The following is a 27,517-nucleotide window of genomic DNA, read 5'->3' as shown; positions in this document are numbered from 1 at the left end:
TACCCAAGTTGCTAAACAAGAGTCAGTTGTGAGTGGAAAAACGTGATTAGTCCATATAGCATTTTGGGCCCTTTCCTGTCATAGGAGCAATGCCCATCCACAATACCAGGTACCATTTTTAGGTCTCGCCTACACAGCGGGCATGCGATGCATTCATAGAAGACCTTTAGCCGTCGTTCAGCTCTTTTTCAAGCACTGCACTCGTGCTTATGGCGGCATATACCTTGCGGGAGCGCGCAGGGGAGCACCACAAGCATGAGTGCAGTGCTTGAAAAACTGAAGACTCTCCCAGGCGCGCGTGCACCACTTGCGGGCTCACCTCCTGCTCCCCCCTTTCTCTAACAACAGTTAACTTACGCGGCCGCGGGTCACGCTTGTGTTTTACCGCTATAATTTCTATTATGTTTGCAACTTAGAAAGTACGAAAACCTCTATCTGTACAAATACTGTGCAAAAAAATGTGAATTGATTTATCTATGCATTTTTCCTTACATTTTAATTCGCTGAACATGTTCTCTAACAAATAATCAGTCTTCACATTACAGCACTCCCTGTGTGTATTTGTATTTGCTAATCATGTATTCCTAGTTCAACATTCATATATTCGCTTGATTTTATTTGTATAGACACAATGGAATTAAGAAGTTGAAAATTATTCCTCAATTTTCTCTGTAATTACAAACAAAACTACTGATCTTATAGACAACACAGCCCTAACGGGTGATTGTGCGCTATACAAATGTGGATTATTATTATTATTATTATTATAGCATATGCTCATACACTGCTTCCTTTTTTAGGTCTTGTGACCTTTAAATGCGCGCAAGCGCATTGAGGGAGCGAGAATTCAAGTGCTCAAAACAATCGTGAAACCAAGGGTTTCGTTCGTGCGGTTTTCTTGAAGTTCACGTGAGCAAACAAGCACGTGCATTCACGGCCGCACAGCACATCAAAGGGCTTCGCCCAGCGTGCGCTCTGCGACTTCTCCTCCCCTAATTACCAGCTTCTCCCATGTCTCTCCGGCTTCCCTCCGGCCATTTGCCACACTCCTTGCCTCTGTCTTGCCTCCCCCTCCATTTTCCTCCCCTCGCTCGCATTCCCGCCCCCCACCAGGCTCTGCTCACAACTGGCAATCCCCCTTAGCACTCATTCTTGCGGGCTACTTATGTGTCACTGAGGAGTCTGCCTCTCGAGGCTCCCTGTAGAGCAACCACTTAAATCCCTTCCTGTAAGAAACGCTCGTTGTGAGCCGACCGCTGCAGTATACTCTAGAGTTCAGACAGAAATAAAGAGACTCACAGAGTACGCTTTACAGGCGATCATATTGGGTGGGCAACACGCCCCCAACCGCACTCCTCGTCCTCTTCCATACCCGATAGCCACTCTGTTTTACTCACTGCATTCTGTGAACAGCGTCCTGACCTGACTGTTTCTAAGCGCTAGTCTCACACATGCTCTTAAGGCCGCTCCCAGGCTGTTTGCTGTAGCATACTACCTACGCCTTGTCTCCAGTCCCTGCCTGCACCCCCAGCAGCCCTTGGCCTGCACGGGAGAAGGGGCCACGAGGCCCAAAGGCAGATAATAGATGCTTAGTGGAAATGAGTGCCTGACAGTCTGAGGCTGATCCCAGGACGCTCTGGCAAGCCTCATCTTTGTATTAAAAATCTGTAAGTATTGTCGGAGACCTTTAATTTGTCCCGCCCAGTCACGCAGTGTTTGTGGAGCAGTGAGCCCCCGCTGGGAGCTTGTTGGGTAATGCGGGGGACGAAGGCACCCTCTTCCCCCACCACGCTATCCCACATCATCCCTGGTTGCCCCTGGCCTACAGCCTTTCTTCTCTGAAGCGCCTGTCACTTCACCGCCTCCTGCCTCACAGCGCCTGGCCGTCTCAAGCCGAAATTGACGCTCCCTGACAAACTTGGAGGGCTATTTCATCTGCTGCATCGTTATCTCAAGCCTCCGAAAGCGCCTCTTTCATCTGTAGCGCTTCAGCAGTGTGGCAGCCTCCAGCAAACCTGCCCATTTTACAAACTGTCTCTAAAGTGCTGCTGAGTGCGGGGTCGACGGTGCGAGAGAAGGAGATTAGTTTCCACAAGGGCGAGTCCATTAACAGCTCGTCTCTGCTCGGGACAGCACATGGAATAGAGCACTACCACCGGGGCTGCTGTGCAGGATGGAAGTGACTGTGGCGTCACACATAGGGCCTGCGGGTCTTTCCAGACCAAAGTGAAGTGGAGGAAGAGGCTGCCGCCCTTGCCGCCTCCCCAGGTTGTTTCTTATGTTGTTATGGCTAACACACCGGGACTGCTCTCCCAACTCTTGCTTTGCTTGTCCTGGGCAGTGAGGCTAGCGAGGGAGGCGAAGAGAGCCATTTACAACAAACAAGCACTGGCGTTGCCAATAGGTCTCGCAGTAGGAAAGTTGGAGCTATTACAATTGCAAATAACAATGCCTTTTATTTTTCTGTTCATTTTAAAAACATAAAGGGCTTTGTCATTTACAAAACCAATAGCTCCAACTTTCCTATTGCGAGACCTATTGGCAACGCCAGTGCTGGTTTTCTTTGTTGCCTCGCGCTTGTTAAACTCTCTTGCATGTACCCATCACGTAAAGAAGGTACACCAACCATCCGTTTTATTTTCTTCAGAAAACTAAAATATTTAATGATATAAATTCGACAAATGGATGTGGATTCACAAAAATGGCAGGGGTAGTGGAAGTGGCATCACACACCCTTAGAACTTCATGACATCACAGGAAGTGAAATCGTATGAAGCTATCACCATCCTCCGAGAAAGTAGTCACATGACCATAACCCTAATGCTACCACGATAATCGACATATCTAATGTTCCATAATAACTGCATGATTAATAAAATAACACAACACCAACAAATGGCTGGTTTAGATACCAAATATGGTAGGATGGTACCACAATCTTTTAAAGTGGTGGAGTTTAATATTGCCCTGATTTGTAGTGAATGAATGAAGCCAGTAAGGAAGCTCCTTCAGGTGGACTCAAGGGGCTTCTTCTCCAAGAACACCTAGAAAAAAAACTGGGCCTTACAGTGCATTTAAAGCAACATTTTCAAATAAATGTGTTAAAATACCACAGGCTCTGAAAGTGATCTTGATAAATATTTTCATAGTGTGCTGAGCCTATAAGACACTCTTCAGGAGTTTACCCCTTTTTTTTTTTTTTTAATTAAAATGTGCCCAGTCTACCGCTATTTGTCAAAGAATATTTCAATGATGCCAGGGCCAAGATATTTTCATGGGTGCCCCATATATGCCATGGATGTCCTTATGCTAAAAATTACATGCACTATGCCAGTGCCAGAATTTTGCATTGGGTGTCCCATATGTCAAGAATTACCTCTAGTATGCCAGTGCCAATATTTTGTGACAGGTGCCTGTCATGATAAGAATTGCTGACTCACAAGCATAATAACTATTTTTTTACTAATTCACACGTACATTCCCTCATTTACACTCATTAACATTCATTCTCATTTTTTTGGACTCATGCATTCTCACACATGGTCTTGAATTCACTATTTTTTGCTCATTCACATTCAGTCATTCTTACACTGACACGCTCATACATTCTCACTTACACTGTCACTCTGTTATACCCACTCACTCATTTATTCTCAGTCTGACTCACTCAGTTTTTCTAACTCATTCAAACTGACCCACTCACATTTATAAATCATAACATCATGTACAGCTCAAGTGACTATTTATTGTTCGCCCGTGTGTTTAATCATGCAGGCCAAGCAGATGCCCACAGCACTGTTGCACATGAGTCCAGTGTCTGCATGGCAGGATCTTGCATTGGTGTGACTGCGTACAAGATGATTCTTGTACTTGAACATTTAGACAAGTGACTGCATGAAAGGACCTTGTGCTGATTGTATATTTGTGCGAAGATAGATTTTGTAAAGGCAGGCTTGCTGACTGTACATACTTTCATTATTCTACAGTGAAGGCAACCCATAAACACTTTACTGGCGCTTAAGTACACAAATAGTCTGAGGGTTGTGAGAGTGGTGGCATATAAGTTCTCTCAATATCCTATTTTTACCACAAACAATAATATCTTTAATGGCTAATGTAATATAAATCAATAATATGATGCATAGCTAAACAAGGTCCCAAAAAGCGAGACTTATTGCACTGCAAATGCTTATTATCGGCAGATGTGGGGAAACACTATAGGGTAAGGGAAATGTGTGGCTCCCCTCACCTTCCAGAACTTTTACTCACAGAAATATGAGGGTTTTCTTTTTTGCCACAGTTTTAGGTTTGCAAGAGCTTCTGTGTAAGCCAACCTTGTTAGAACCACACAAGTCACACCATCCAGGACACCGGAGGGTCTAGGTTTCAGAAATGTCTGAATATGGTCGGTTTTCCTGGTTGGAGGCTGAACTAGGGCTCAAAATCTACAGCTACCACATTGAAAAGGAAAAAATAGAGGATCGACTGTGCTGGGTGAAATATAATGTTTCAAGGTCACTTTTTGGGGTACGTTCTCCCGCATTCACTAGACCCAGTCACACAAGTGGGGCAGAGTCTTTATAAGGAGACTTGTGGGAACACAGAATGATAGAACATTTGATTTTACTGCCTTGCATTTGTGTCTTTCATGCAAGGCAGTATGAAGGAAAGAAGATATTTTGCAAGACACACAAGCTAGTATGAGTTACCATAAATTCAGAAATGTACAAATAGCCAATGGTACTAAATGTAGTTTCTGGTGTCGGGGCAGAGCCTACCTCAGAATTTGCCCCCCATACCCTTAATTAAATGCGAGTACTACTAGTAAAAAGTCCTTCAGGTGCTGCCGGCCGGTTGCAGCATGTAAAGAGCGTTGAGGCCTGAGGTATGGTGTGCGCGTTTACATATTCTAACGAACAGTCTGTGCTTGCACTTACTAGGTACTCAGCACTCCTTGATCTCTTAATGTCCCTGTGTTATTTTGTTTAGAATATATGGTTATATTGGCCAATGACTGCTAAGTTTTCCACTAAATCCCTCACTTCAGCCTTCTGGCGGCCCTATTGTCCGAGAGATTTCTTCCGTTCTGTGACTGTAAGGGAACAAAAGATGCTAGGAAAGCCAGTACATTATACTGTTGAAATGCATAAGCTTCGACAAGGCATTATGCACAAACTACCTTTAACAACCCTCCTGCGCCATATACTGGGTTTTTTCTTTGTAGTACTGTGGCAGACTGTTGCTCATTCACATTTGGCGTCTCCATTTTCTGGATAGTGTTCTACTTTGAGCATTACCATGGTGCAGTTCAAGTTCCGGTCTCTTTATTAACATATTAGTTAGTGGCAGTCATTCAGCACAATTTATTTACTTTGACCATTTGAAGAGAATATCCATGCAGATGACTTTCACACAGACCTGTCACGGAGTGAGTGGCCTAATTTCTTGAGAGTGACAAATTGTTATGACTTCACTGTGGTCGCACCCCCGCGCCACAGTGGAACGTCCCAACACTGAACTATGACTTCACTGTGGTCGCGGGGGTGCGACCACAGTGAAGTCATAACACAAATTAAGCAGGGGTTGTGTACTGGTGTTTTGCACCGTTTTTCACGGAATTAGGAGTGGCACATAATTTGCACCCACATATTTTGCGCGTCCCATAAGTAGTTTATTTACAAACTACAAGGTTTTGTGCACATAGTGGGACATACAGTTTGTTTCCCTTCTCCTGGGGGTTCTTAATGACCTCCGAGTGCTTATTTTTTTTAAACATTTGGCCTTTGGCCACATATTCCTACTCAACCCCAGACCTCCTCCTTTCGACCCCGTAACTTTTACATTTACTTTTCCGGAAGTCACTGGGTATTTAGTTAAGCATTGCTGTTGTAAAAGTCAAAAAAGTCAATAGAATAAAACAGCCTTAGCATACAAGTGAGGGTGATTAGGACTCGGAGACCTGAGGAAATTACATGTTTTGAAGAAATAATGGTGAAGTAGTCGCTGGATACCATGCTTCGTTTCTTCTCACCTCGATCTATTTGCACTGGAAAGGGACCAACAAACATTAATAAGGAGCTCAGCTCCATTCGTACAGAATGTTTTATTTGTTTGTGCTGAACAGGTTCCTTTAATTTTGACGAATCATTGGAGCCACCATTGTGCTCTGGGGTCCCTTTTGCTCTGTGCAAGAAGGGGGTGTTCGGTGGGGATTACAGCATCACTCAATTGCTCACCCCTCCAATGCTAATGCTGCCCATTCTGTTCGGTAATTTCCTTATCAATTATTGATGTTGTGATTTGCAGTTGAAATACAAGTTTAATCAAACAATTAACGTTGTGGGACAGGCCAAGTTTCCATTCAGGCGCCTGTTATAAGTCACTGTGTCTTCATCCCTCTATAACTTAAATGCTGGTCAAGGAAGGAAATACAGTATGTAAGCGTGTAAAGGTTTGACATGTTTTACGCTTTTGTGTTTGATAGGTACATAGTCAGGTAATAAATGTTATGTTACTTAAATTTAATATAGTGCACAACTCACCTGTGGGCATCTCGTCGTTGTAACAAGTATCAGCAGAAAGTGGATTAAAGGAATTTAAAATAGATGGGCTTTCAGCAATTTCCTGAATTTGCAGTAATTCGTACAAGTGTGGACATGTAGTTAGTGGAAGCTTGTTCCAATAACAGGCGGCAAGGTAGGAGAAAGCTCTTCTCCCTATCTCTCTTAACCAATGCAGGGGACACACAATAAGGCTTTTTTCACGTGATCTTAAGCTTCTATTGGGTAGGTACGGTCTACTTTTAGTTGGAGATATACAGATCCTTTACAGATCCTTTGCCTCTTGAGCATTGTATATTAAGAGAGCAGAGCTTAAAAATGCACCTCATTTACATTGTAAGCCAGTGCAGATCTTTTAGCAGCGGTGTCGAAGAGTTGCCAGGAGGAAGATTCAGAACGAGCCTGGCTGCAGTGTTTGGACTACTTGTAATTTAGTTACCAGCGTCTCATTTGCTGCCACCAAAAGAGCATTGCCATAGTCTAACCTGCTTATTACTCGGGCTTGTACTAGTGTTCTTCTGGCAGATATTGAAGGCAAGGAAATATTCTGCGCAGAAGCCGCATTTTATGATAACGTAATCCAGTGGTGACAAAAATGTGCTCTTTCATCGTGAGAGCTTGGTCGATTTTCATACCAAGAGTCTTAACAGATTGTTTGGGCATAGGGGTGGACTCCAGTTGGCTAGGCCACCACTCATTTGACCAGACAGAAGAGGCCTTTCCAAGCAGAATAATCTCTGTCATGTCTACATTCAGGTGAAGACAACTCTCATTCATCCATTCAGAGATGGCTAACGTACCCAGGGTAAAGCACTTTTTATGTAGCAGTCAGGTATGACTCAAATGTAAACATCAGATGGGTATCATCTGCATACAAGATTATTTCAAAGCCATATGGCTCTACGACCTTAGCAAGGGGTGCCATATAGATATTAAACAAAGTGGGGCTCAGGCAAGAGCCATGTGGGACACCCCTGTCTAATCGCATTTTACGAGAGGAGTAGGGGCCCAGGAGGACAGTTTGATGTCTTCCTTTCAGAAAGTGGTGGAGCCATTTAAACGCGGGCCTTGTATCCAAATCTCTTGCAGTCTCTCCAGCATCCTGACATGAGAAACCGTGTTGAAGGCTGCTGAGACATCTAATATTTTCGTAAAACAATGGTCCATAGAATGACAATATAGAGAGAAAAATAAGATACAGACCTAAATGGGTACTATATATGTCCTATGTCCAGCCGGACAAGGAATTTTAATAAGACAATGTATTCAGAGGTGGCAAGCAATGTACAAAAAAACAGGACGCAATCCTGCACCGAATATAAAGGACAGGGAGAGAACGAAACAAACAATAAAGGGTTTAAACAAAAAAAGTTTCAGGCAAAAAAAAACTGGAGCTGTGGAAGCTTGTAAAAATCATGTAATACAACAAGCTAAACCAAATAGTAACCACAATAATTATACACTTTGTAACATGTGGTACTACTTTGCATTGACATCTAATAGCACAAGCATGACCAAACTTCCTGTATCATTTGCAAGTCGCAGAGAGTCAATCACCCCTATCTGCCAAGTACCAATTGCAGCACCAGATCACAAGCCCTCTTTGACAGTTGTTCATTAACTATCTTGCATTCTCAAATTTGCTTGAAAATGCACCATTTACCCCCTCTTTTTTCAAACATTTCCAGATGGAGAAACCCCCCCCCCAGCCTTATGGTGTGTGGGCTCGCTAGACCAGCTCAAACCACTCCCCACAAACTTTTACGCTCCACCACTTTCAAATCTCACAAGCTGCCACATTTCAGAAATACATGGGTTTCCATTTTCCATTTATTTTACCATATGAATAGTTTTCTACTCTGTCACAATGAAAATCTATTGTACGGTGTAGCTCAGTTAGGTGTTGACTCTGGGTACCTCTAGTTCTTGATAAACCTACAAACCCTATATAAACCCAACAGCCAGGATGGACAAACTGATGTAATGGTATACTGCTTTTGTAAATTGGCCACAATCTCAAGAAGTTACAGATCAAAATGTTGTAAAAAAAATGGCTGTTTTTGCCGACTCGTTTATATTTTATTTTTTTAACTAAACAGTTAATTTATTGTGAAATTCTTGAGAAATCTACACAAATTACCCTTTGCTGAATTCAGAATGTGGTCTACTGTTCAGAGATGTATAGCTTTCTAGCATCACCCATGGCTTTCATATTCCTTTTCACCACAAACTGGAAGTAGTTAGAAAGCACAAAAATTTGGAACAATTGGCCACTTCTTAGTAGAAATCCAACACCGTGGTTAAAGACAAAAGTGGAAAAATAAACTGGGAAGATGGGGATTTAGCATAGCAAACGTTTCATTAATGCCATATTTAGGGGTGAAAGGACACTTTTTTTGAGGAGTATAGATTTGCCATTTTTCATTTAAAAAAACAAAAAACTTTAGATATATTTTGGCTATTTTCCTCGGTCCCCTCAAGAGGAATCCACAAACACCGGGTACCTTTAGAACCCCATGATGTTACGACACGTATGTGAAAAAAAGGCTATTGAGGCGTGAACGTAAAGTAACCCAAATGGCAAAATCAAAATGCGCTCAACACTGGGATGAAAAAGCCTCTGCAGTTCAGGAGTTAACAGGATGTGCAAACTGACAAGCTCACATAAAAACTGGTTTCCGAGATGCAGGCACACTCCGCCTCAGCAGAGCAACAGTATCAATTACGAAAGAACAGCGAAAAGATGAACACAATGGTCATCTGGTTACATAGTTTGTAATGGAGGCGGTACAGCCCGAGCTATACTCAAAACACCCTTGCGCGCTCAGGTGAATACAATACAAGAAAATGTAACAGAAAACAGATTAATACATTAAAAGGTAAACTGACTCAGCTAGATTTAGCGACAAATCAGCTACTAGCTCTTTGACAGAGGTTGTGGGCGTAAAATTGAACACTTTAGAAATACAGAAAAAGTGATATCGCAGGGGATAAACCTCAAAAAGTTAATTTTTATAAACCAGATTTCCTGGAGGAAATCAGACACCAACAAGCAAAATAACTGAAGTAATCAAATTAAATGAGGGCATTCACTGTAAAAGAAAAAAATGTCGAGGCTCACGTTACAACTAACTAGATGAGACGTTCAAACAACTTCTATTACATACTGTATCAGATGTGCAAACAACTTTTATTCGAAATGCAAGAAGGGAACCACTCATCATAAGGCAGTCTGTGCGCTCAACAAACGCGTGGGCTGACTGAAGGGCGCCTCATCCATTACTAAATTCTCCAAATATGGGGGAGCCCTTCACTAATACAATAGAGACATGTTTTTTAAGGGTAACATGAACAAACTGTTTTTTCAACCTTATGAACCAAAGAGTCCTGAAGTTTCTAATTGACAGTAACATTTATATAGAACCTAAACGGTTTTCCGTATAAAACATGCACTACACCATACCCTTACAAGCAAATATGTAAGTGACAAAAAAAATGGAAAAGTGTCCTTTCTTTGAATGACTAAACCATTTTATTGGTTTTAGCACGGAGGACGACCTATTAAGCACCCGCTTGACATGTTTTATTAAATGTAACTCAAGGATTCTAAAAAAAAAAAAAAAAGTAACTTGCCTTTCTAATTTCACATCCTGATTCACAACACCTGGTTGGGGAATTTTGTATATTTAAATTCACATACCATGTTGAAAGGCAGACAGATTATGACAGATTCTCTACCTTTGTAGGTTGAGGCGTAAGAACATGGGTGTTCCAGGGAAGGGCGGAGGAGTGACGATTAAAAATGGAAGTACACTCGAAGTCATAACTTTGTACATATTGACAAACATTCTTAACAGAGGTTTTCGTCCTAAAACCATACCAAAAACACTACTCCCGCCAAATGTATTTTTTTAAGAGTGTAAAGGGGTGGAATATTTCTTCTGTACTCCCATTTTAAGAGGGTGTAGAGAAATCATTTTCCAGAAGAAATAAAATCCTTTTGGAGAAAGAAAAATATAGGTTGTGGGTGCAAAAGAACAAAACTACCCTACTTATGCGTCTACAGCTTTCGAATCACATTAATATAAACTGGTCTGTAGCAGTAACAATGGAAGCCTAAAGCGATCAAAGAATTGAAGTAGTACGCCAGGAACTATCTGCGATTCCTCAACACACACAGAACTATAATCTAAATAAAAGAGGCTTTCTGCAGGTGAAGACTTGTGACTTTGAGTAAGGAATTGGGAAAAATGATGCCAGGCTGGAACAGAAATACCAACATAAGGTGGCTCCCTTAGCGCAATTATGTACCAACATCATGTCAATGTATTCCAAGCAACGCTCGAGGAATACCAGGAAGGATTCTTTATGTCTGAGTGATCAAATGCTGATGACCTAGTCACCATTTGAACCCTGAAGATAATGCTTTACAAAGCCTCCTGGAAGAGTATTTCACATGTGCCCCTGAAGGCATGCATGTAGGTCTATAAAAATAAACCCCAAATGAAACCCTATAATTTAAAAAAAAGACTACACAAAGCAGAACCAAATTAAACTCATTCATAATGGTTGCATACATGACCATGAGGTACACTCCCCTCCCCTGAAGTTTAGTGAATTTGCTCATCTGGAAAATAAAAAAAAGCAGTGAAACACATCATGTGCTTGTCTTTCACAAACAACTGGAATATCTGTCTCAAAAGTCTTGTAGAGGTCAATCCCTCCAGTCTTACTTCATGGAAGTGAAGTGCGTGTCTAACATCAAGATAACATGCAGAAAGGAGAAACTGTCCCACTGAAGCTCCACACCTGCTGTGACTTCGCATACTCTGCTTGAGACATGGGTTGGGGGCTGAAAAGACACACCGTTCTCAATGGCAAGAACTGCATTTTTAAAATACAGTACTTCATCAAGTTAAGCGTTCAAAAGAGAAAAAGTCAAACCATTTAAAGAGCCATTATAATAGGATTAGCACTAGAGAAGGGTTACACAATGTATTCTGAAATACATTTGGGCCAATTCCAAAAGCTATGAAAGTTTGCAAAACTTCTAAACCTGTAGTACTCAAAAGTAAAAAACATATATAAAGCATAACAGGCATTGGCATAGCCAATAGGTCTCGCCTTTGGGACCTTATAAGTGTTTATCCACGCAACACTTGATGCTGTTGCACCAAGTATATTGTGCTGGATAACTAAACACTTATAAGGTCCCAAAGGCAAGACCTATTGGCTATGCTAATGCTTGTCTTAACTGGCCCACCTCTAGGATGGGTCCATCTAGGACACTAAAAGCCACTCTTTCACATCATAGCTCTCGGGACAAATGTGTTGATGTGGTTTAGCTTGTCCAGACTAAAAGGGTTACATTCTTTCTCATGATCTTAATCTACGGTACCTGTATACTCGTTTTGTTTTCCCCCAAAAACAATGTGTTTCCCAATGGAAGCTTATTTGTAAAATACTACATATATGTGTCTCTACTTTAACAAAAAATTGCACCAACAAAGTCTGCACCTGTGTTGTCCAAGTACTGCAGAAACCCTGTATGTCAAGAGAGACTGCCGGTACCAACGTGCCAAAGGTTTCAGGTCACTACACGAAGGAGAGACTGAAGTTGTGTTAGGCGGGTTGGAACCGCACTGCAAGGGAACTGCCCCGGACTGACTGAAGGGCTTCTGAGGATGTTTTGCATGACGTAGCACTTTCACTGGGCTCAAGTCAGGAGAGAAGAAAGGACTTCTACCCCACTGGATAAAGCCAACTTACAACATCTTCGTGATCTGGGAGCTACTCCAACAACTGAGAAGGACTCAAGCAGCACCGCTCAGGAGAGAGAGCCTGTGCTGCCGGTTGGGCCGCGAGCAGCCAGACATCTCTGAAATGAGCAGGACTCATGGGTGCTCGGTCCGAGGGCAGTCGCTGATCCACCTAATTCCTCAATGCTGCGAGAGCAGATAAGACGTGAACTGGGCTAGTTGGGCCTCAGGGCACATACTTCTAAAAGTGCTGCAGCCCCATATAGGGACTTTTGACTGAAATCCTGAAGAGTCAAAGTGGAACAGCATAATAGTGTGCATTACCTGGATGCAGCAACCCAGGAATGGGGAATAGCGCCAAACATGTTGCACAAAGGAGGGTGTGCCACAAAACTGATAGCAATAACCAATAGTAACCACAAGCCCCTGGATTAACCGCTAATCTTAGATTCCAGAAGTGTGTACAACGCCTCGTCAAGGGTAGTAAGCGCTATATAAATGCAATCATAATGCAGTTCAATAAGGGAGGTCAATTTTGTGGACTCCATATTGATAGGGAATTACACTGTGGGCTCCATTCCGAATGGAGCCATGTCACCCACCCTGGCGCAACAGTGCAAATGTATTTCACTCAATACAGCATAAGATACTAGATAAGTAGCAGCCCCTAATCTAGGCCTGCTGCGCTAGTACAGGTAAATACCACACACATTTTAGAAGGTGCTAATAGTGAGAGATGTTCATCACACACAGTAGTTCACAAATTCATAGTGATTATTTTGTAGTCACTTGTAAATATACAGATACAAAAATTAATTAACCAGGGCAACAGCACAGAGAAAGACTGATCTCCGAATAATGTTGCATTCTCTTGATTAATTATCCCTGCTCATTCACAACAGGACACCTGTACTGCCGCTTATTCCCCGCTGTGTAGCTTCAACACACAATGAGAAACCACAGGACTTAAACCCAAGCTTAGGCACGAAGCAACAAAAAATAACTGCAGCTGACAGCTGAAAAGGAATATATTGTTGCTTTCCGAAGAGGTGATGTCATGGTAAGTCATTGTTTTTCCACATTTAAATAACAGTGAGCGCCATTTTTGCGTCCGAGACACGTTTTGGAGAATCACTTCTAGTTGCCGCGGCTTCACGTTCGTTGCTCAACGGATTTTCCTCGAAGTGCAGCGGACAGGCTCCTCTTAAGACACACTCATTGTTTATTTTCACACCTCCACATTATAGTGGCATTTCATGCGATATCTTCCTCCATTCCCTAAAGATGACTCAGGCTCCAGAAGTATGTTAATAAGCCAGGCCGGGCTGAAGCGCACATGGCTGGCTTGATTCCATGAAGCTAACAGCAGCCCAGTTCTGCTGAGTCAGCAGCCTTGCTGTCAGGGGTGACGTCAGGTGGAGAAGGCGCAACCATTGCGAAGCAGTTTGAAGCCGGTAAACCTCACGCAGGAACCAGCTGACGTGTTTCCACAAAAAACAAAGCCCACTTTTATTTATTTGGGGTTTTCTGCAACGGGGGCACGATCAAAAGGGGTAAATAAGCGTCACTTAGATGGAATGGATGGACGCAAAGCATTTATAAGTTTACAGTTGTCCTAAGTAAGAAGATGAGTGCATGAGCTGTCAAACTGGAGGGATAGGCAGGGGAGCAAAACAAGCATTGGCCACGCGGCCGATAAAGTAACGCCGCGCGGCCTCGAATTTAAATTTAAAAAAACAAGCATTGGCCGCGCAGCCCTAAAAGTAAAGCGTGCGGCCGCGAAATGACCTAAAAAAAACCCGAGTGGTGCGCACGCGCGTCACCGCAAGTGCTTCCTTGCCGGCCACCAGCTTGCTATTACGCGCATGCACGCACGCTCTTGTGCGCGTGATAGTAAGCTGGTCACAGGGAAAGTAGCACTTTTCAAAGCAGCTACTAAATGTCTCGGGCAGATCAGCGCATGCACTGGATCAGGCCAAGACCTACAAAGCACTTGCTAAACATACCCCAAAGCATAGACATGTTCCTTTTAGGTAGGAAGAAGTGCTGCATTTCAGTTCTGCATTTATGATGTATAGAAAGTAGGGAAATTCTGCAGTACTTTCTCAAAACACCAAAAATGCCCACTGCTGGCGGTGTTTAATTTACAGCAGCAACAGAAATAAGGATTTATTTTGTCTGACAACACAAGAGACAAATCTGAGAGACAATATCAGAATGTACTGTATTCGATCTCTATAGTTTAGAAGAAGGACAATAAAGTTAATGCGCGACTAAGATGGGTGTGTGAACAAGTGTCTGAAGATAAAGACAAGCATTTGCAATGCAATAGGTCTCGCATTAGGAAAGTTTGAGCTATTGGTCTTGTAAATGACTATTTTTTTATTAATGTGTTGTTTTTGAAAATAGCTAAATTAATAGCTTTGTCATTTACAATGCCAATAGTTATAACTTTTGCAAATATGACACCTATAGCATTTGTAATGCAACATGTTTTGTATTTACGTGACTTGGATGTATTGATATTACAAATAACAATGGCTTTTAATTTTTTTTAATAATTAATACTAAAATAAAAGTGATTGTAATTTATAAATGGCAATAGCTTAAACTTTTGTAAATAACTTTTGTGAAGATTATGTTCAGTGTATTTTAATGACGAAAATCCAAGAACAGAAGTGAAATATTAACATCTTTTTGTGACATTTGTAATAAAGCTTGAAACATTGAGAGAACATATTTGAACCAATGTCCTAGGTTGGTCGTGTTCCAATTAAGGGAGGACCTGGCCTGGTAGCTCGGGCTAATCAGTTCCTAGTGGAGCACGGTCAAGACAAATTTACATATGGCAGGGTCCAAAACAAAGTGGTGCAATGGGCAAAAAAACATGGACTGGGATTCGGCCCGAGTGATTGGCAGTGGCGGAGATTACATTTAAGCATTCCATCCACAACCTTGTTGTTGTACTTGACTTTATTTTTAAGAATAGAGAAAATCAAGTTAATGGTGCGAGCAGAATAAACAGAGTCTATAATATGTAAATTAAGTTCAACACACTTGAGACACGCAAGATGATGCACAGCACGTCTGCTTACATTACACTATATGCAGGGCCAGTGGAATCATGCAGTTCACTTTATTTTCTGCATCATAATGGATTTGCCGCATTTACCACATAATCCAATATAATCAGCATAATTTGCAGATGTTAACCAAAACATGTTTCCGATTCAAAAAGATCAAAAGCGACTAAAATTGCTACTGCGCGTGATGCAGCACAGTGGCAGGCCACCTTCAGTTTCTGATGGCTGAATTTAGGCGTTCAATGTGAGGCGTAACCTTTGCTCATACAGTGGTAACGTGTAAAAAAGGAAACGACAAAAGAGAAGTAATACTGCTTCAAAAGGTATCGCGTTATTCGCATGTTCCTGCCGCATACATTAGGAACTCCTGCTGCATTATTTGATCCGCCCTTGCCGCATACTTCCAAAGACCCTGGCTGAGTACACGGTGCTCGCAGGGCTGTGCAGTGCACAGCTTCTAGTACAGAAAAGGTGTGGCAGGGCTTGCTTCCCGGGTGGAATTACGGATGGGACGGCCCCCTCCAGCAGCCCTAAAAAAGCAGTCAGTCTTTACACTACCAGGATCCTGCGACATTCCTGGAATTCCAGAGCAGAGGTGGTGGAGGGGGGTAGGACGGCACAGACTTGCAACTGGAAATCCGAGGAGGTCGGCATTTACAACCCCATAATTGAAACACTTCCTCCTCTACTTGCCACCCAAAACAATCCCCCACTGACCTGTGTGGCCGTGGACGTCCTGCTCCCCTCACCCACTCTCAGATCGAGGTAAAGTCATATCCGGAGGTACATTTATCATAGCGTTGTAGAGTGGGGCAAGGTTGGCGCGGCACTAAAGTTAGATTTATCATGTCACCTCTTTAGGCGGCCCGCACTTACCTGCCGTCTCGGGGCGGCAACGCCCCCCCTCCCTCCTCCTACAATGCGGCCGTAGCGGGACGGCAACCGGCGGAACCTCGCCACTGCCAGCACCCAACTCTTCAATGAGACCACATATGTGCCAATGGACTTAATGACCCACGGGCACAACAAACTGAGCCACATATGTGCCCATGGACACAACAAACTGAGTGGCATCTGTGCCCACAAACATAACTAACTGAATCACATCTGTTCTCACGAAAACACCAGAAGAGACAAACTGAGTCACAGGGGTTCCCATTGACACAACAAACGGAGCGCATGTAAAGTCTAAAGTAACTTACGCAATGTTATCTTGTTCTTTCATGCAGCTATGGAGGAGGTCAGATGTCAACATCATAGCCTTCTAAATGAGCGCACCTCTACAGATTTAGAAGGATTTATTAACATTACATATGGCAGGACCTCCACCTTCAATACCCCGCCTGGAACTGACCTACTGCGCTGCTTGAAACAACAAGCAAACTCACCGCCGCAGCCCGGCTTCAACAGGAAGCCAGGCAACGTTTGTTGGGACGGGGGCGGGGACGGACACGCGACCGGAGCTTCCCAGGAGGCAGGCTGCAGTGGCTGGCGCAAGGCTCCGGTGCAGAGAGAGGAGAGCCCTGCGTGCAGCCGGCGTCCGCCCGGGAAGCCAAGGAGCGGAGTGCCGGTGTCCCTGTGCCCGTTGACGTCGGAGGGAGCAGCCCCGGAGCGGGACCTGACTGGGCACCTTGTCTCCCCGGAAGAGCCCTGCGGAGTAGAAGTCCCGGTGAGTGGGGCTCCGTGCTTGCGTTTCTGGGGACAGGAGGTACTTCGAGCATGTTGCGGGCTGCGGGGGCCATGGTATTTGGAGTCTCCAGTGTGGGACACCACGATAGTGCCGGCATCTCTCCAGAGCCAGAGGGCTGCGGCGGTGTGTGTATGCGTGCGTGTCTGTGTGTATGCAGGGGGGTGGGGGGCGGCAGCGTGTGTATGTGTGCGTGTGTATGTGTGCGCGCGCCTGTGTGTGCGTGCATGCAGAGGGGTGGGGGCTGGCTGTGTCTGTGTGTGAGCAGGGGCTGTGAGTTACTCTGCGCAAGCGCGGCTCAGACGCGCGCTCCCGCGGTCAAAACTGGAAAGGAAAAGCGCGTGGCACATTGCTGTCCACATTCCTAAATACGGGTAACATTAGGTCTGAAGCAGACACCATCAATGCTCACGCATTGAGGGTAGGTCTGCTCTACCTAAAAAAGCAGCAACTAAGTCGTTGCAGAGACATTTAATTTTTTTTTTTTTTTTTTAAAACACACGATGAAAGTGGTTAGTTTTAGAGTTCTACAAAGAGAAACATTTGTGTTTCACTAACAATAATCAAGGCTTGCCCAGTAAAGGCTGAAATTTCTCAGTGGGGTAACCCCCTTTTTGGCACTAGCCAATGCACCGCCAGTATTTTGCCACAAATGTGCTCTAGTCCCTCCAAACTTTTTTATGTACATTCGAAATTCAGAAAATTCTGTAAGACAGACCGAGCGATGGCCCTACTCTTGGTTACTTTGGATTCCCCGCTTCCCTCCTGCTTCCCTCCATGCCCCCTTCCCATCATCCTTCCTGGCCCTCACCTCGCCACCAGGCCGCCTCCTGAAGCAGCCTGCTCGCACAGCTCACCTGTCCTCTGTCCCCCGGCTTCCCCTCTCTACACTGATCTCTCACAGCTTTCTTCTCTTTCCTTCCTCTTTTCTCTATACTCCCGCTCTTTCGCCCTCTTGGGTTCTGCGGTCTCCCTTCCCCATCCCCATCCCTCCTACATGTTGTCTCCACGCGGTTAGATTTATTAGGCCCCCGTTGCTGGGCATGCATGTCTTGCTATTGATGATCGTCCGTCTCTTCGGTACCCATGATGGATATTATTATTTTTTGGAACGGATGCCAATAAGAAAGAATTACAAAAAAGAAATGAATGAAATACTGACGTAAAATGTTATATCCAACTGCGTAAAAGCATCTACACGCACAATATTGGTCAAAAGAGCCATAGAAGATAGATATGAACAGACAAAACCCATTGGAAGAGACAAACGGCATGCCAGGGACAGATATGTCAAGGGAATCTTTAATCTAAACAATGGACAATACACTGACGAACCAAAAAGTGCAGTAAATGCGCTCGGTGCTCACCAGTGATTCACATACACACACATTATATAAAAGCCTTAGACTGAAAAACCAGGAACTCCAAATGCTCAAAGATAATCCAATTATTGTTTGGTTTCCAATATTTGCACACTAAAAAGTCCCCGAGTCTTATTATGGGTTAAATGATGGAATATACTCAGCAGTGCCCTTTTGCCTTCTTGCTAGACCGTCTCTTTTTAAACAAGCATTTACAATGCAATGGTTTCGCCTTTGGAAAAGTTAGAGCTATTGGCATTGTAAATGACAAAATTTGTATTTAAGTGTTGGTTTTGAAAACAGATAAATAAATGGCATTGTCATTTACATTGCCATAGCTTAATCTCTCGCAAATGTGAGACCTATTGTACCCTACGGACGAGCTATTACATGGACACTAGACACCCCTGCCCACTTTTAAGCGTTTTCTACCCACGTCTTCCGCCCTACCTGTTGCCTTCACTCCACTTCAGTGTTGGCTCCTGCCCCACCCTGCCTCCTGCCAGCAATAAAAAAAGCGCTATGACGTTGACAGTGCTGACTGCATCATAGTGGGGTTTTAAAATAAGTTCAGGTATTTCTGCAGAGCAACAATACTGCTGTACAACATGGCTAAAAAACATTGACAAAAGCAATATCTCATGTAGGTGAGACCTATTGGTTTTGTCATTCACTTATAAAAAATGGCACGTGTAAACACAAACCATCAGTGCACTAAGAGGCAAGACAATTATCATGTAAACACTGTACATGGCCCAGATTATTGAAGAACAACATTATAGTCTATGACATTAAGCACAATAGGTTTTTCTACAAATGGCATTCGAAATTCACATATACATATGCGATAATGTTGAAAAAAAAGAGCGTTGGTCGAATACAATATTTTCCGAAAATCTCGCAATTTAAGCAGGGAAGTCGGGATTTATCCAGGATTTCTGGTTTCACTTTCTACACATCATACAGGAAATGGCTTATCCGTGTGTCTTTCTTTGTTAAGGTTTTGTTTTTACACCTCTGTGCATTTTTTGAGTTATCATACAGGGTGATCTGGACCAGATGGCATTGGAGCGCTTTGCATGATCACCAGTTGCTTACAGGCATGAGGAGATTAAGTGATTAGCCCAGAATCACAGGATGTTAAGCCGAGATAAGAAACTAGTTCCGAAGGTCCTCAGTCGGCAGCTCCTGCCATAGCGCCACAACCTGGGAGGTAGAGAGAGGCAGGCAGCAGCCAAATGAAAGCTCGGCTCGTTAAGGGCTCGAGGTTCCAACAGAACCTCGAGCTGAGCCAGAGCCTGGCTCGAACTTTCAGTGGCTCACACACCTCCAATCAATGTTTTGTTTTTTAAGTATTGAAAACGAAAGCCCCGCGCCTGTGAAAGACGTTCTTAATGCTAGGCGAGGGATTGGTATATGCTCTGTCAGTGGTATTCATGTCCACATGTGAGACGATCTCTTATTGTACACTGGATTATTTTGTGCGCAATTGAAACCTGGTATTATGTCCCATTAATCCCTAGCCCCGTCGACGCCAAGGCAGTCCTTATGCACAGTTGACCTTTTGCGTACAAGCATAAACCATGCACACACAAAGTAATTTGAGCACAGGTACTTCAACGTCGCATGGGAACTTTAAACTAACATAGGTCAAAACCAGCTTTATTGTTAGAGAGGGAGCTTGATAAGTTTGGAAAACCCCCTTGAAAGTGGGTTCACATGTTGGCATACCCGTCAACATGATCAGAGTTCTGTGTGCCATTTTTTTTGGGGGGAGGGGGGTGTCATGTGCCTTCAGAAAACTCACTCTCACCCGGCTTTTTTGAGTTTTGTAAGCACGTACTTGACCCGACGGTATCAGACCGCTTAACATGAGCACCAGTCGCATTACTTACGGACACATTCAATTTTTGGTAGGCATGGGGAGATTAGGTGATTTGCACAAAATCACAGGATGTTGAAGGTCCCTGCTGAGACTCGAATCTGGTTACCCAGCTTTCAGGTCGACCGCTCTAGCCGTTCGGCCACATCCTCGCCCAGCTTCGTGCACTTAAACGTCACCTCGGCTGGTGTGGTTAAATTCAGTGCCAGCTTAAGTGAACAAGTATCTAAGCTGAAGCCATTGCCCGCAGTCATTCACACACAGTGGGTGTGAGGGCAGGGTCGGTTCCCTGTATTCAACACACGTGCAGACGCCGGTTACAGTTGCACCCGACAAAAAGTCCCGCCATTCGCGCAGTTTCATCCCGCTTCTCACAAAAAGTCAGGAACTACCCACTCGGTTCGGACGCTGGCTGATGTCGCTAGGCAGTGGGGCCTAACTTTGGTCTCATATGCCGACGACACACAGCTGGCGGTTACTCTCAGCGGGGAGGCGGAGCATGAGGCCCCTAGGTTTCAGTCTGGACTGAAGGCGGTGGCTGGCTGGTTGACAGGCAACTGTCTCCAGCTAAATGCCACTAAAACAGAGGTGATGGTTGTCGGAAGGGGAGTGGAGTTGTGGGGTGACCAATGGTGGCCTCCAGAGCTGGGACCCACTCCGACCCCGGTGTCGGAGGTGAAAAATGTGGGGGTTTGGCTGGATGCGGGCCTCACCTTTGTAGGACACACCAAAAAAACAGCTGCCTGCTGCTTTGGCTTGTTACGAGGCTTGAGACCTGTTCTCAAGTTCTTCGATGCCCCGACCAGGCAGCTGGTGATCCAGGCAACTATTATCTCTCGCCTGGATTATGCTAGCTCTCTTCTGGCTGGGGCTAATCAGGCTGAGTTAACTCGCCTGCAGCGGGTTCAGAACGCTGCGGCCAGGGCGATTGTTGGTTTGCCCAGATTTTGCTCGGTGGCTATTGTCCTTCGCTCCTTACATTGGATCCCTGTAAGGAAGCGCATCCTTTTTAAGGTCCTGTGTCTTACCTTTAAGATCTTGAGAGGCATAGGCCCTGAGATTTTGTCTAGTTGCCTCTCTTTCTATATCCCCACCCGTACCCTCCGTTCCCAGGGCCTGGCCCTCGCTGTAGTCCCCAGATTCAAACTCAGCCGTATGGGGGGTCGTTCTTTCAGTGTAAAAGCTGCATCAGCTTGGAACGCCCTCCCTGTTGAAATTCGTCTGCTGGAGGACCTCCTGACCTTTCGGAGGGCTATAAAAACATTCTTGTTTTAGCTGCCTTTTTTATATCTTCATTTTCCTGTTGTGTTATGTTCCTCCTTGTCTCTGCGCCGGGACGCTCCTTGGCTGGAGTATCTGTGCGCATAATAAATCAACATAACATAACATAACATAACATAACGCTTTCCCTTGTCGATGTCGGCTTACCTGCGGCTGCTGCCCGCATACTCGAGTTCGGCCGCATCCCAAAGAGGCTATGATCCAACCCTTCCGCCGAGCAGGACGCGTCACAGCCAGGCACGGCGAGTGCGTGAGCTAGACAGAGGACTGAGAGTCTGCGTGCGTGCAGTAATCCACATATCACGCATCAGCCGGTGCAGGAAGGCGAGGCGATGGCCAGGCGATTCGGGGGCGTGTTCGGCCAGAATGACGTGCACAAAGGGAAAAATTTGCCGGAACGCCCACGAGTCGCCTCGCACAATGACGGACGGCTCTGTCTTCCAATGGCTAGCCTCCATTTATAGAGCTAGCCAATGAAAGACAGAGGCGGAACAAAGCCCCACATATTGAACTCATTAGGATTTCGTCTGCGCAGAAAAGCTGCGCACTGCGCAGCTTTCGCCAGGCGAAACCTAAAAAGGTACTGTACCCTAGCCTTGGCCTGGTGATTCAAACTGGCCACTCTGATATATTGAATTGGGACCTCTAGCCTGCCTATATTCCTTCCCTCACTGAGCATTCTTTTGCACTTTGTAATTACCCCAGGTTCTAGTTAGAACCCTTAGGTATACCCTTGTACCCGTGGCATGCTATAGTGAATTTCGAGACATTGGAAACCTGTTCTTATAGCAGTTTCTGTAACTAAACACCTAATAAGATATAATTTCGGCCAAATTAGCAACACAATACAAAAGTGATAATAATTGCAAAACAAGCATTGGAAATGCAATAGGTCTCGCAGCATTAGAGTTAGTGCTTTTAGAATTGTTTATGGGTTTTTTTGTAAATCTTAAGCATTTTTGTTTCCTGTAGCCAATGCTAAAGAATTAAAAAAAAAAAAGCCATAAACATTTCTAAAAGCTCTAACTCAAATGCTCCGAGACCTATTGCACTGTGTGAGGGTGAGGGGTTGAGGGTGAGTGAGGGTGAGTGAGGGTGAGTGAGGGTGAGTGAGGGTGAGTGAGGGTGAGTGAGGGTGAGTGAGGGTGAGTGAGGGTGAGTGTGAGTGAGGGTGAGAGTGGGTGAGGGTGAGTGAGGGTGAGTGAGGGTGAGTGAGGGTGAGTGAGGGTGAGTGAGGGTGAGTGAGGGTGAGTGAGGGTGAGTGAGGGTGAGTGAGGGTGAGTGAGGGTGAGTGAGGGTGAGTGAGGGTGAGTGAGGGTGAGTGAGGGTGAGTGAGGGTGAGTGAGGGTGAGTGAGTGAGGGTGAGTGAGGGTGAGTGAGGGTGAGTGAGGGTGAGTGAGTGAGGGTGAGTGAGGGTGAGGGTGAGGGGTTGAGGGTGAGGGGTTGAGGGTGAGTGAGGTTTTTTTTTTTTTTTAAAGGCACAAGCAGGCTCTTTGGAGCAAGTATACTGCATTCCTCTTTCCTATAAACGCTGACACTTTGAAGTTAGCCTAGAGCAAAATAAAAAGCTTCCCATGTAAACACAGCTTGACATTTTATTTGGGTGAGTAGTTTATGTATGTCCTGGAAAATACCTTAAGAAATGGGTCGAAAACAGAGTTGCCTCTTAAGTATCATCAACACATTTATTTCAACAAACCAGTTTTAACAGGCTGGGTTGCGTATTAATATTTTTTGGAGTCAAAGGATGTACAGTCTGTGCCAAGTTTTGCTGTTTACAATACATGGTGAAGTCGGGGAGCTGGTAAACTGTGCACGAGGGGCATGCGTGATTCGTAAATGCTACAGCAGTGAGAGTGAAGACAACCAATGAGAGACGACTAGGTCCGTGCACTGGGAGACGGTGTGAGTATCGCAGCCAATGGGAAGCCAAAAAGGCCCTGCTGGCTCACGAGAAGCAGGCGTGAACTGCTGTGCGATTGGCTGAAAGGCTCATGAAGATCGCCGACAACAGCAACCGATACACGAGGAGTAGGCGTGCAGGGCTTGTGACTGGGGCAGGGGAGGGGCTTGCGGGCGGCTTCCCTAGGAAATTGACGTAGCTGTAGATTCAAAATGGCCGCCGGGTTTACGTGCGGTCATTCACGTCCTTGCAGTATTACAGCTCCACAATGTATCTCATGTTCGCTCTTTATTATTTCTAGCGGCTGAGTCGGGTCGGGTTGGGCCCTTTTTACTCTGCCATTGTAGATTCCTTGCTAGCTCTATGTTTGCGGGAGGGGTTAGGGTTGCAAGGCTACTGCTGGCATTTAGAATGTATTTCGAGTTAAGTTTTAATACTGCTCCAAAAGCACGCGGAGTTAACGTGTTTTCACTGCTCGCTTTTCAGGTAGTTGTACAAGTGCGCCCCCAAAAATCCCAGTGCATGAATTCTTTCTCTTTGCTAAGTAAAAAAACAAGCCTTTCACCGTAACACGGCTGGCAGGGGAGGGGGCGGAGAGGGGAGAGGTGCGACACGGCAGTAGGAGGAGGAGGGGGGAGGAGAGTAAGGGAGGCACGGCCTAGCGGCAGGCAGGCAGGGGAGGAGAGGAGGAGGGGGGGAGGAGAGTAGGGGAGGCACGGCCTAGCGGCCGTGCAATCAAGTAGTGAGGGGGCGGAGCTGGGGGAGGCTGTGAGAGAGAGTAGGCAAGGCAGGCGGCTGGGGGCATGTGCACGCGCTTTTAAGCTCAATGCACATGCGCATTGAGCTTAAAAGTCACGGGCACTGCAAGGAATCGCCACGATTCCTTGCAAGTTAGATAAAGTCTGGATGAGCCCCTATAGTCTCGCTTGCTCGATGCGCATGCGCATCGACAGGCGAGACCTAAACAGGGAAGTCCAACCACCGAAATGATTTAAAGTAATCACAGACTTCAAAGAAAGGCCTTACGACACACTGCAACCAAGAGATATGTCACAGAGTACTCTGGGAGAATTAAACACTGAGCGACAATTTCTATTGCATATACTATCCAGCATATAAACATGATCAGAATGCATATGTTATATCACTTACCACTGGCTCCATATTATGAATGGCACCATTTGTTAGCCTGACTTTCTAACTTAAATTATGTTACACTCCTTAGCTTCTACTTTCACTCTTTACCATTGGAAGTATAGGTTTAAAACTACCAACAAACAAAGAAAATATTGACTAAAAAGCCAGGACTGGCACAAAGCTGTACACATGACATGTGACCTGTTGGCATCTATAATGGCATTTTTTTTGAGAGGAAAATAATTTTCAAGTAAAACCACTGTTGGGAGAGTCAATTGTAATTGTTATTAGAGGTAGCATGTGGCTTTGGGGTAAGATGACCTCAGTAACAACACTCGTGAGGCAAGGACATATGGGTACAGGGGCACTTGAACCTCACAATTGAAACACATTGGGTCAGGAATCAGACAACAAAACAGGTTCACTGTATCCAAAAGCAAAATAGACTGGATGATAGGTAAACACTTGTTCCATAGAGGAGACCGATAAACAAGAACCAAGAGTGTTTACATTCTTTTAAAACCTAGATCTGAAACAATACACACCAGACGAAGTCACAAACTTTGTACTAGAAATACTCTGACATGAAGCCACCTAAATCACTGTGAAAGGGACAAGACCCACTTACTCCCCATGCCATGCACTACCATTGCTGACACAGATTAGACAACACGCATCCAGACCAAAACCCCCATGCTGGCTGCCATGTAGTGGCACTACACTACACACACAGCATTGCAGAGTTAGGCAAGGTAGGTTACAGGAAGGTTACAATAACCCCACCCGACAAAACAACTCTGGGGGGATAACCCACATCACACAAACTACCCACCGACACCAACGCCAACGTGACAGAGGAACACAATCGGTTGAGAACCTCTCCAGGAGGAATCACAGCCACAGACAGCTCGAGGCAAGGTAACTGGTGGACGCAAGTGCCTTGCAAATAATGAGCAACTCCAAGTGTATGCAATGAAAACCATCGTAGACAGCAATATGAATCAGTGACACAAAAACGTGCGTTTGTTTACCTTGAACGCCAGATCAATGTGGAAGTCTCTGGCTCGAAGGAACCGAAGCAAGAACTCGTCTGACAAACCCAGGGGCCAGCGCGAGCCCTCGTTCTCAGCTTTCTGCCGTATGACAAGGATCGCCTTCTTCACTACTGCGGTGTGGCCGGGCAGATCGTTGAGTCTGGGGTTGCCTCTGTTGAAATCCGCGGGCTCTTCGGACATGCTGCTGTCGTTGAATGAAACGTATGAGACAGGGAGGGGTCGGCAGCGCTCCCACACCTTCCCACTCCTCTACGTCGTCAAAGGTGCCTGAATGAGGCATGCCGATAGCTGCCCTAATACACCCCGCAGCTATGGGGAAAGTTATCCGCCCTCCCCTATGGATTCAGCCCTCCTCCTTCCCGGCCTCCAGGGTTACAACAGTCACGTGACGCGCGCGCAGCCTACGTAGTTGTTAACCCGCCCAATGCGAATGCCCTGGAGATCGTGATTCGTGATCTGATGAAATGTGATTTCGACCTCTTTGGAAACGATCGCAGGTTTTCGCAAGCGACCTTTATCGTTGCAATCGTGTTTGTTGACAGTCCAGTCTCCTTCCGTTCTGTGACACCGCTTCACAAACAGTGGTTCTTGCAACCCAAAAAAACTAGAAGCGTGTTTCCACACTAAGCCTCATTCGTGATTGAATTCACCCCTCCCATAGTTGCTGCGTGCAACACGGTTGTTGGTTGGGGGAAACTATCTCAAGTTGTTTTAATTTTATTGACACACAGAGATTATTTACCGGCGATCCGAGTATTAAACTGATTCGGTGACACCATCCTGAATAGTGAATACCAAGCCAAAGAAACCAGGAATACAATTTCGAGCATATAAATAATTTTCATAGTACATGACACTGGTGCTCGCTGTTCTTACGTGGGTCTGTGGCCTCCTGGTAATTCTTGAGTTGCTGCACCCGTGAAACACGGAGTGATGAAATCCAACCCCTCTAGTTGTCAGGATATCATCTGTCCTTTAACGGATAAAGGGTACGCTGTTGCTTTCCTGTCAGGCCCCCTATGGACCGATGACATCAAATATGCGGCCCCCATCTCTATGTTTTGGACGCTTTGCAGGGCTGGTTCCTCCTTTAAGGCGTTGCTCCACTCATTTAAATGTGAATAAACGTATATATTTTAAGGTTTATTTTATTCTACCTGCTGCAGTCAGCATTCAGCCATGGGAGGGCTGTCTGAAGAGACTCCTGGAAGCCAGTGCATGTGGGCCTGAGGGTGTGGGGCGGGGCTTAAGTTAAACAATATCGAATTTGACAGACACCATACTCACCATGGGCCCACAAAATCTGCACTTCAAGTTAACTGCTGCCTCCGCTTGTTTCCGTTCTGGGAAGGACATGGCTTTTGTAGTTCGGACTGGACTGCTCCCATGGGGCACAGGGTCAGCGCTGATTTGCATATCGCCATTGTCTAACCCAGGGTGGTGTGGAGTGGAAAAACGATGGATTTGGGCCCAGATCTTTTGACTGGGGTGAATGTGTGACATTGATCCACATTCTGTCCATCACTGTTGTGTTTGCAATTACCGCTCTAAGTGTACTGGGGATGCTCAGACGTGAGTCCCAGGCACTCCACACCACTGGAGTCAAGCTAGCTGGGCTGATGAGAGGTGTTACCTCGAAACCGGGCCGGTCCTCGGATGCTTGTTTCCGTTCTGGGAAGGACATGGCTTTTGTAGTTCGGACTGGACTGTTCCCATGGGGCACAGGGTCAGCGCTGATTTGCATATCGCCATTGTCTAACCCAGGGTGGCGTGTGTGACATTGATCCACATTCTGTCCATCACTGTTGT

At 45.1% G+C, this 27,517-nt stretch overlaps 1 protein-coding gene across 1 annotated transcript in view; it reads right to left on the bottom strand.

The window, feature by feature from the left end:
- The window catches only part of TTPA (alpha tocopherol transfer protein), a 142,584-nt gene extending 116,537 nt beyond the window's left edge, over nt 1-26,047 (bottom strand). Inside the window, exon 1 of the mRNA XM_078687249.1 lies at nt 25,685-26,047. Coding sequence (XP_078543375.1) covers nt 25,685-25,888 — 204 coding nt within the window. The 5' untranslated portion in view covers nt 25,889-26,047. The remainder of the gene's footprint in view (nt 1-25,684) is intronic.
- Nucleotides 26,048-27,517: the final 1,470 nt, after the last annotated feature.

Source organism: Lissotriton helveticus, chromosome 4_1 (assembly GCF_964261635.1).
Source record: "Lissotriton helveticus chromosome 4_1, aLisHel1.1, whole genome shotgun sequence".
Taxonomy (NCBI): domain Eukaryota; kingdom Metazoa; phylum Chordata; class Amphibia; order Caudata; family Salamandridae; genus Lissotriton; species Lissotriton helveticus.
Note: the sequence above shows the minus strand (reverse complement) of the source record. Positions and strands in the feature narration are given on the sequence as shown.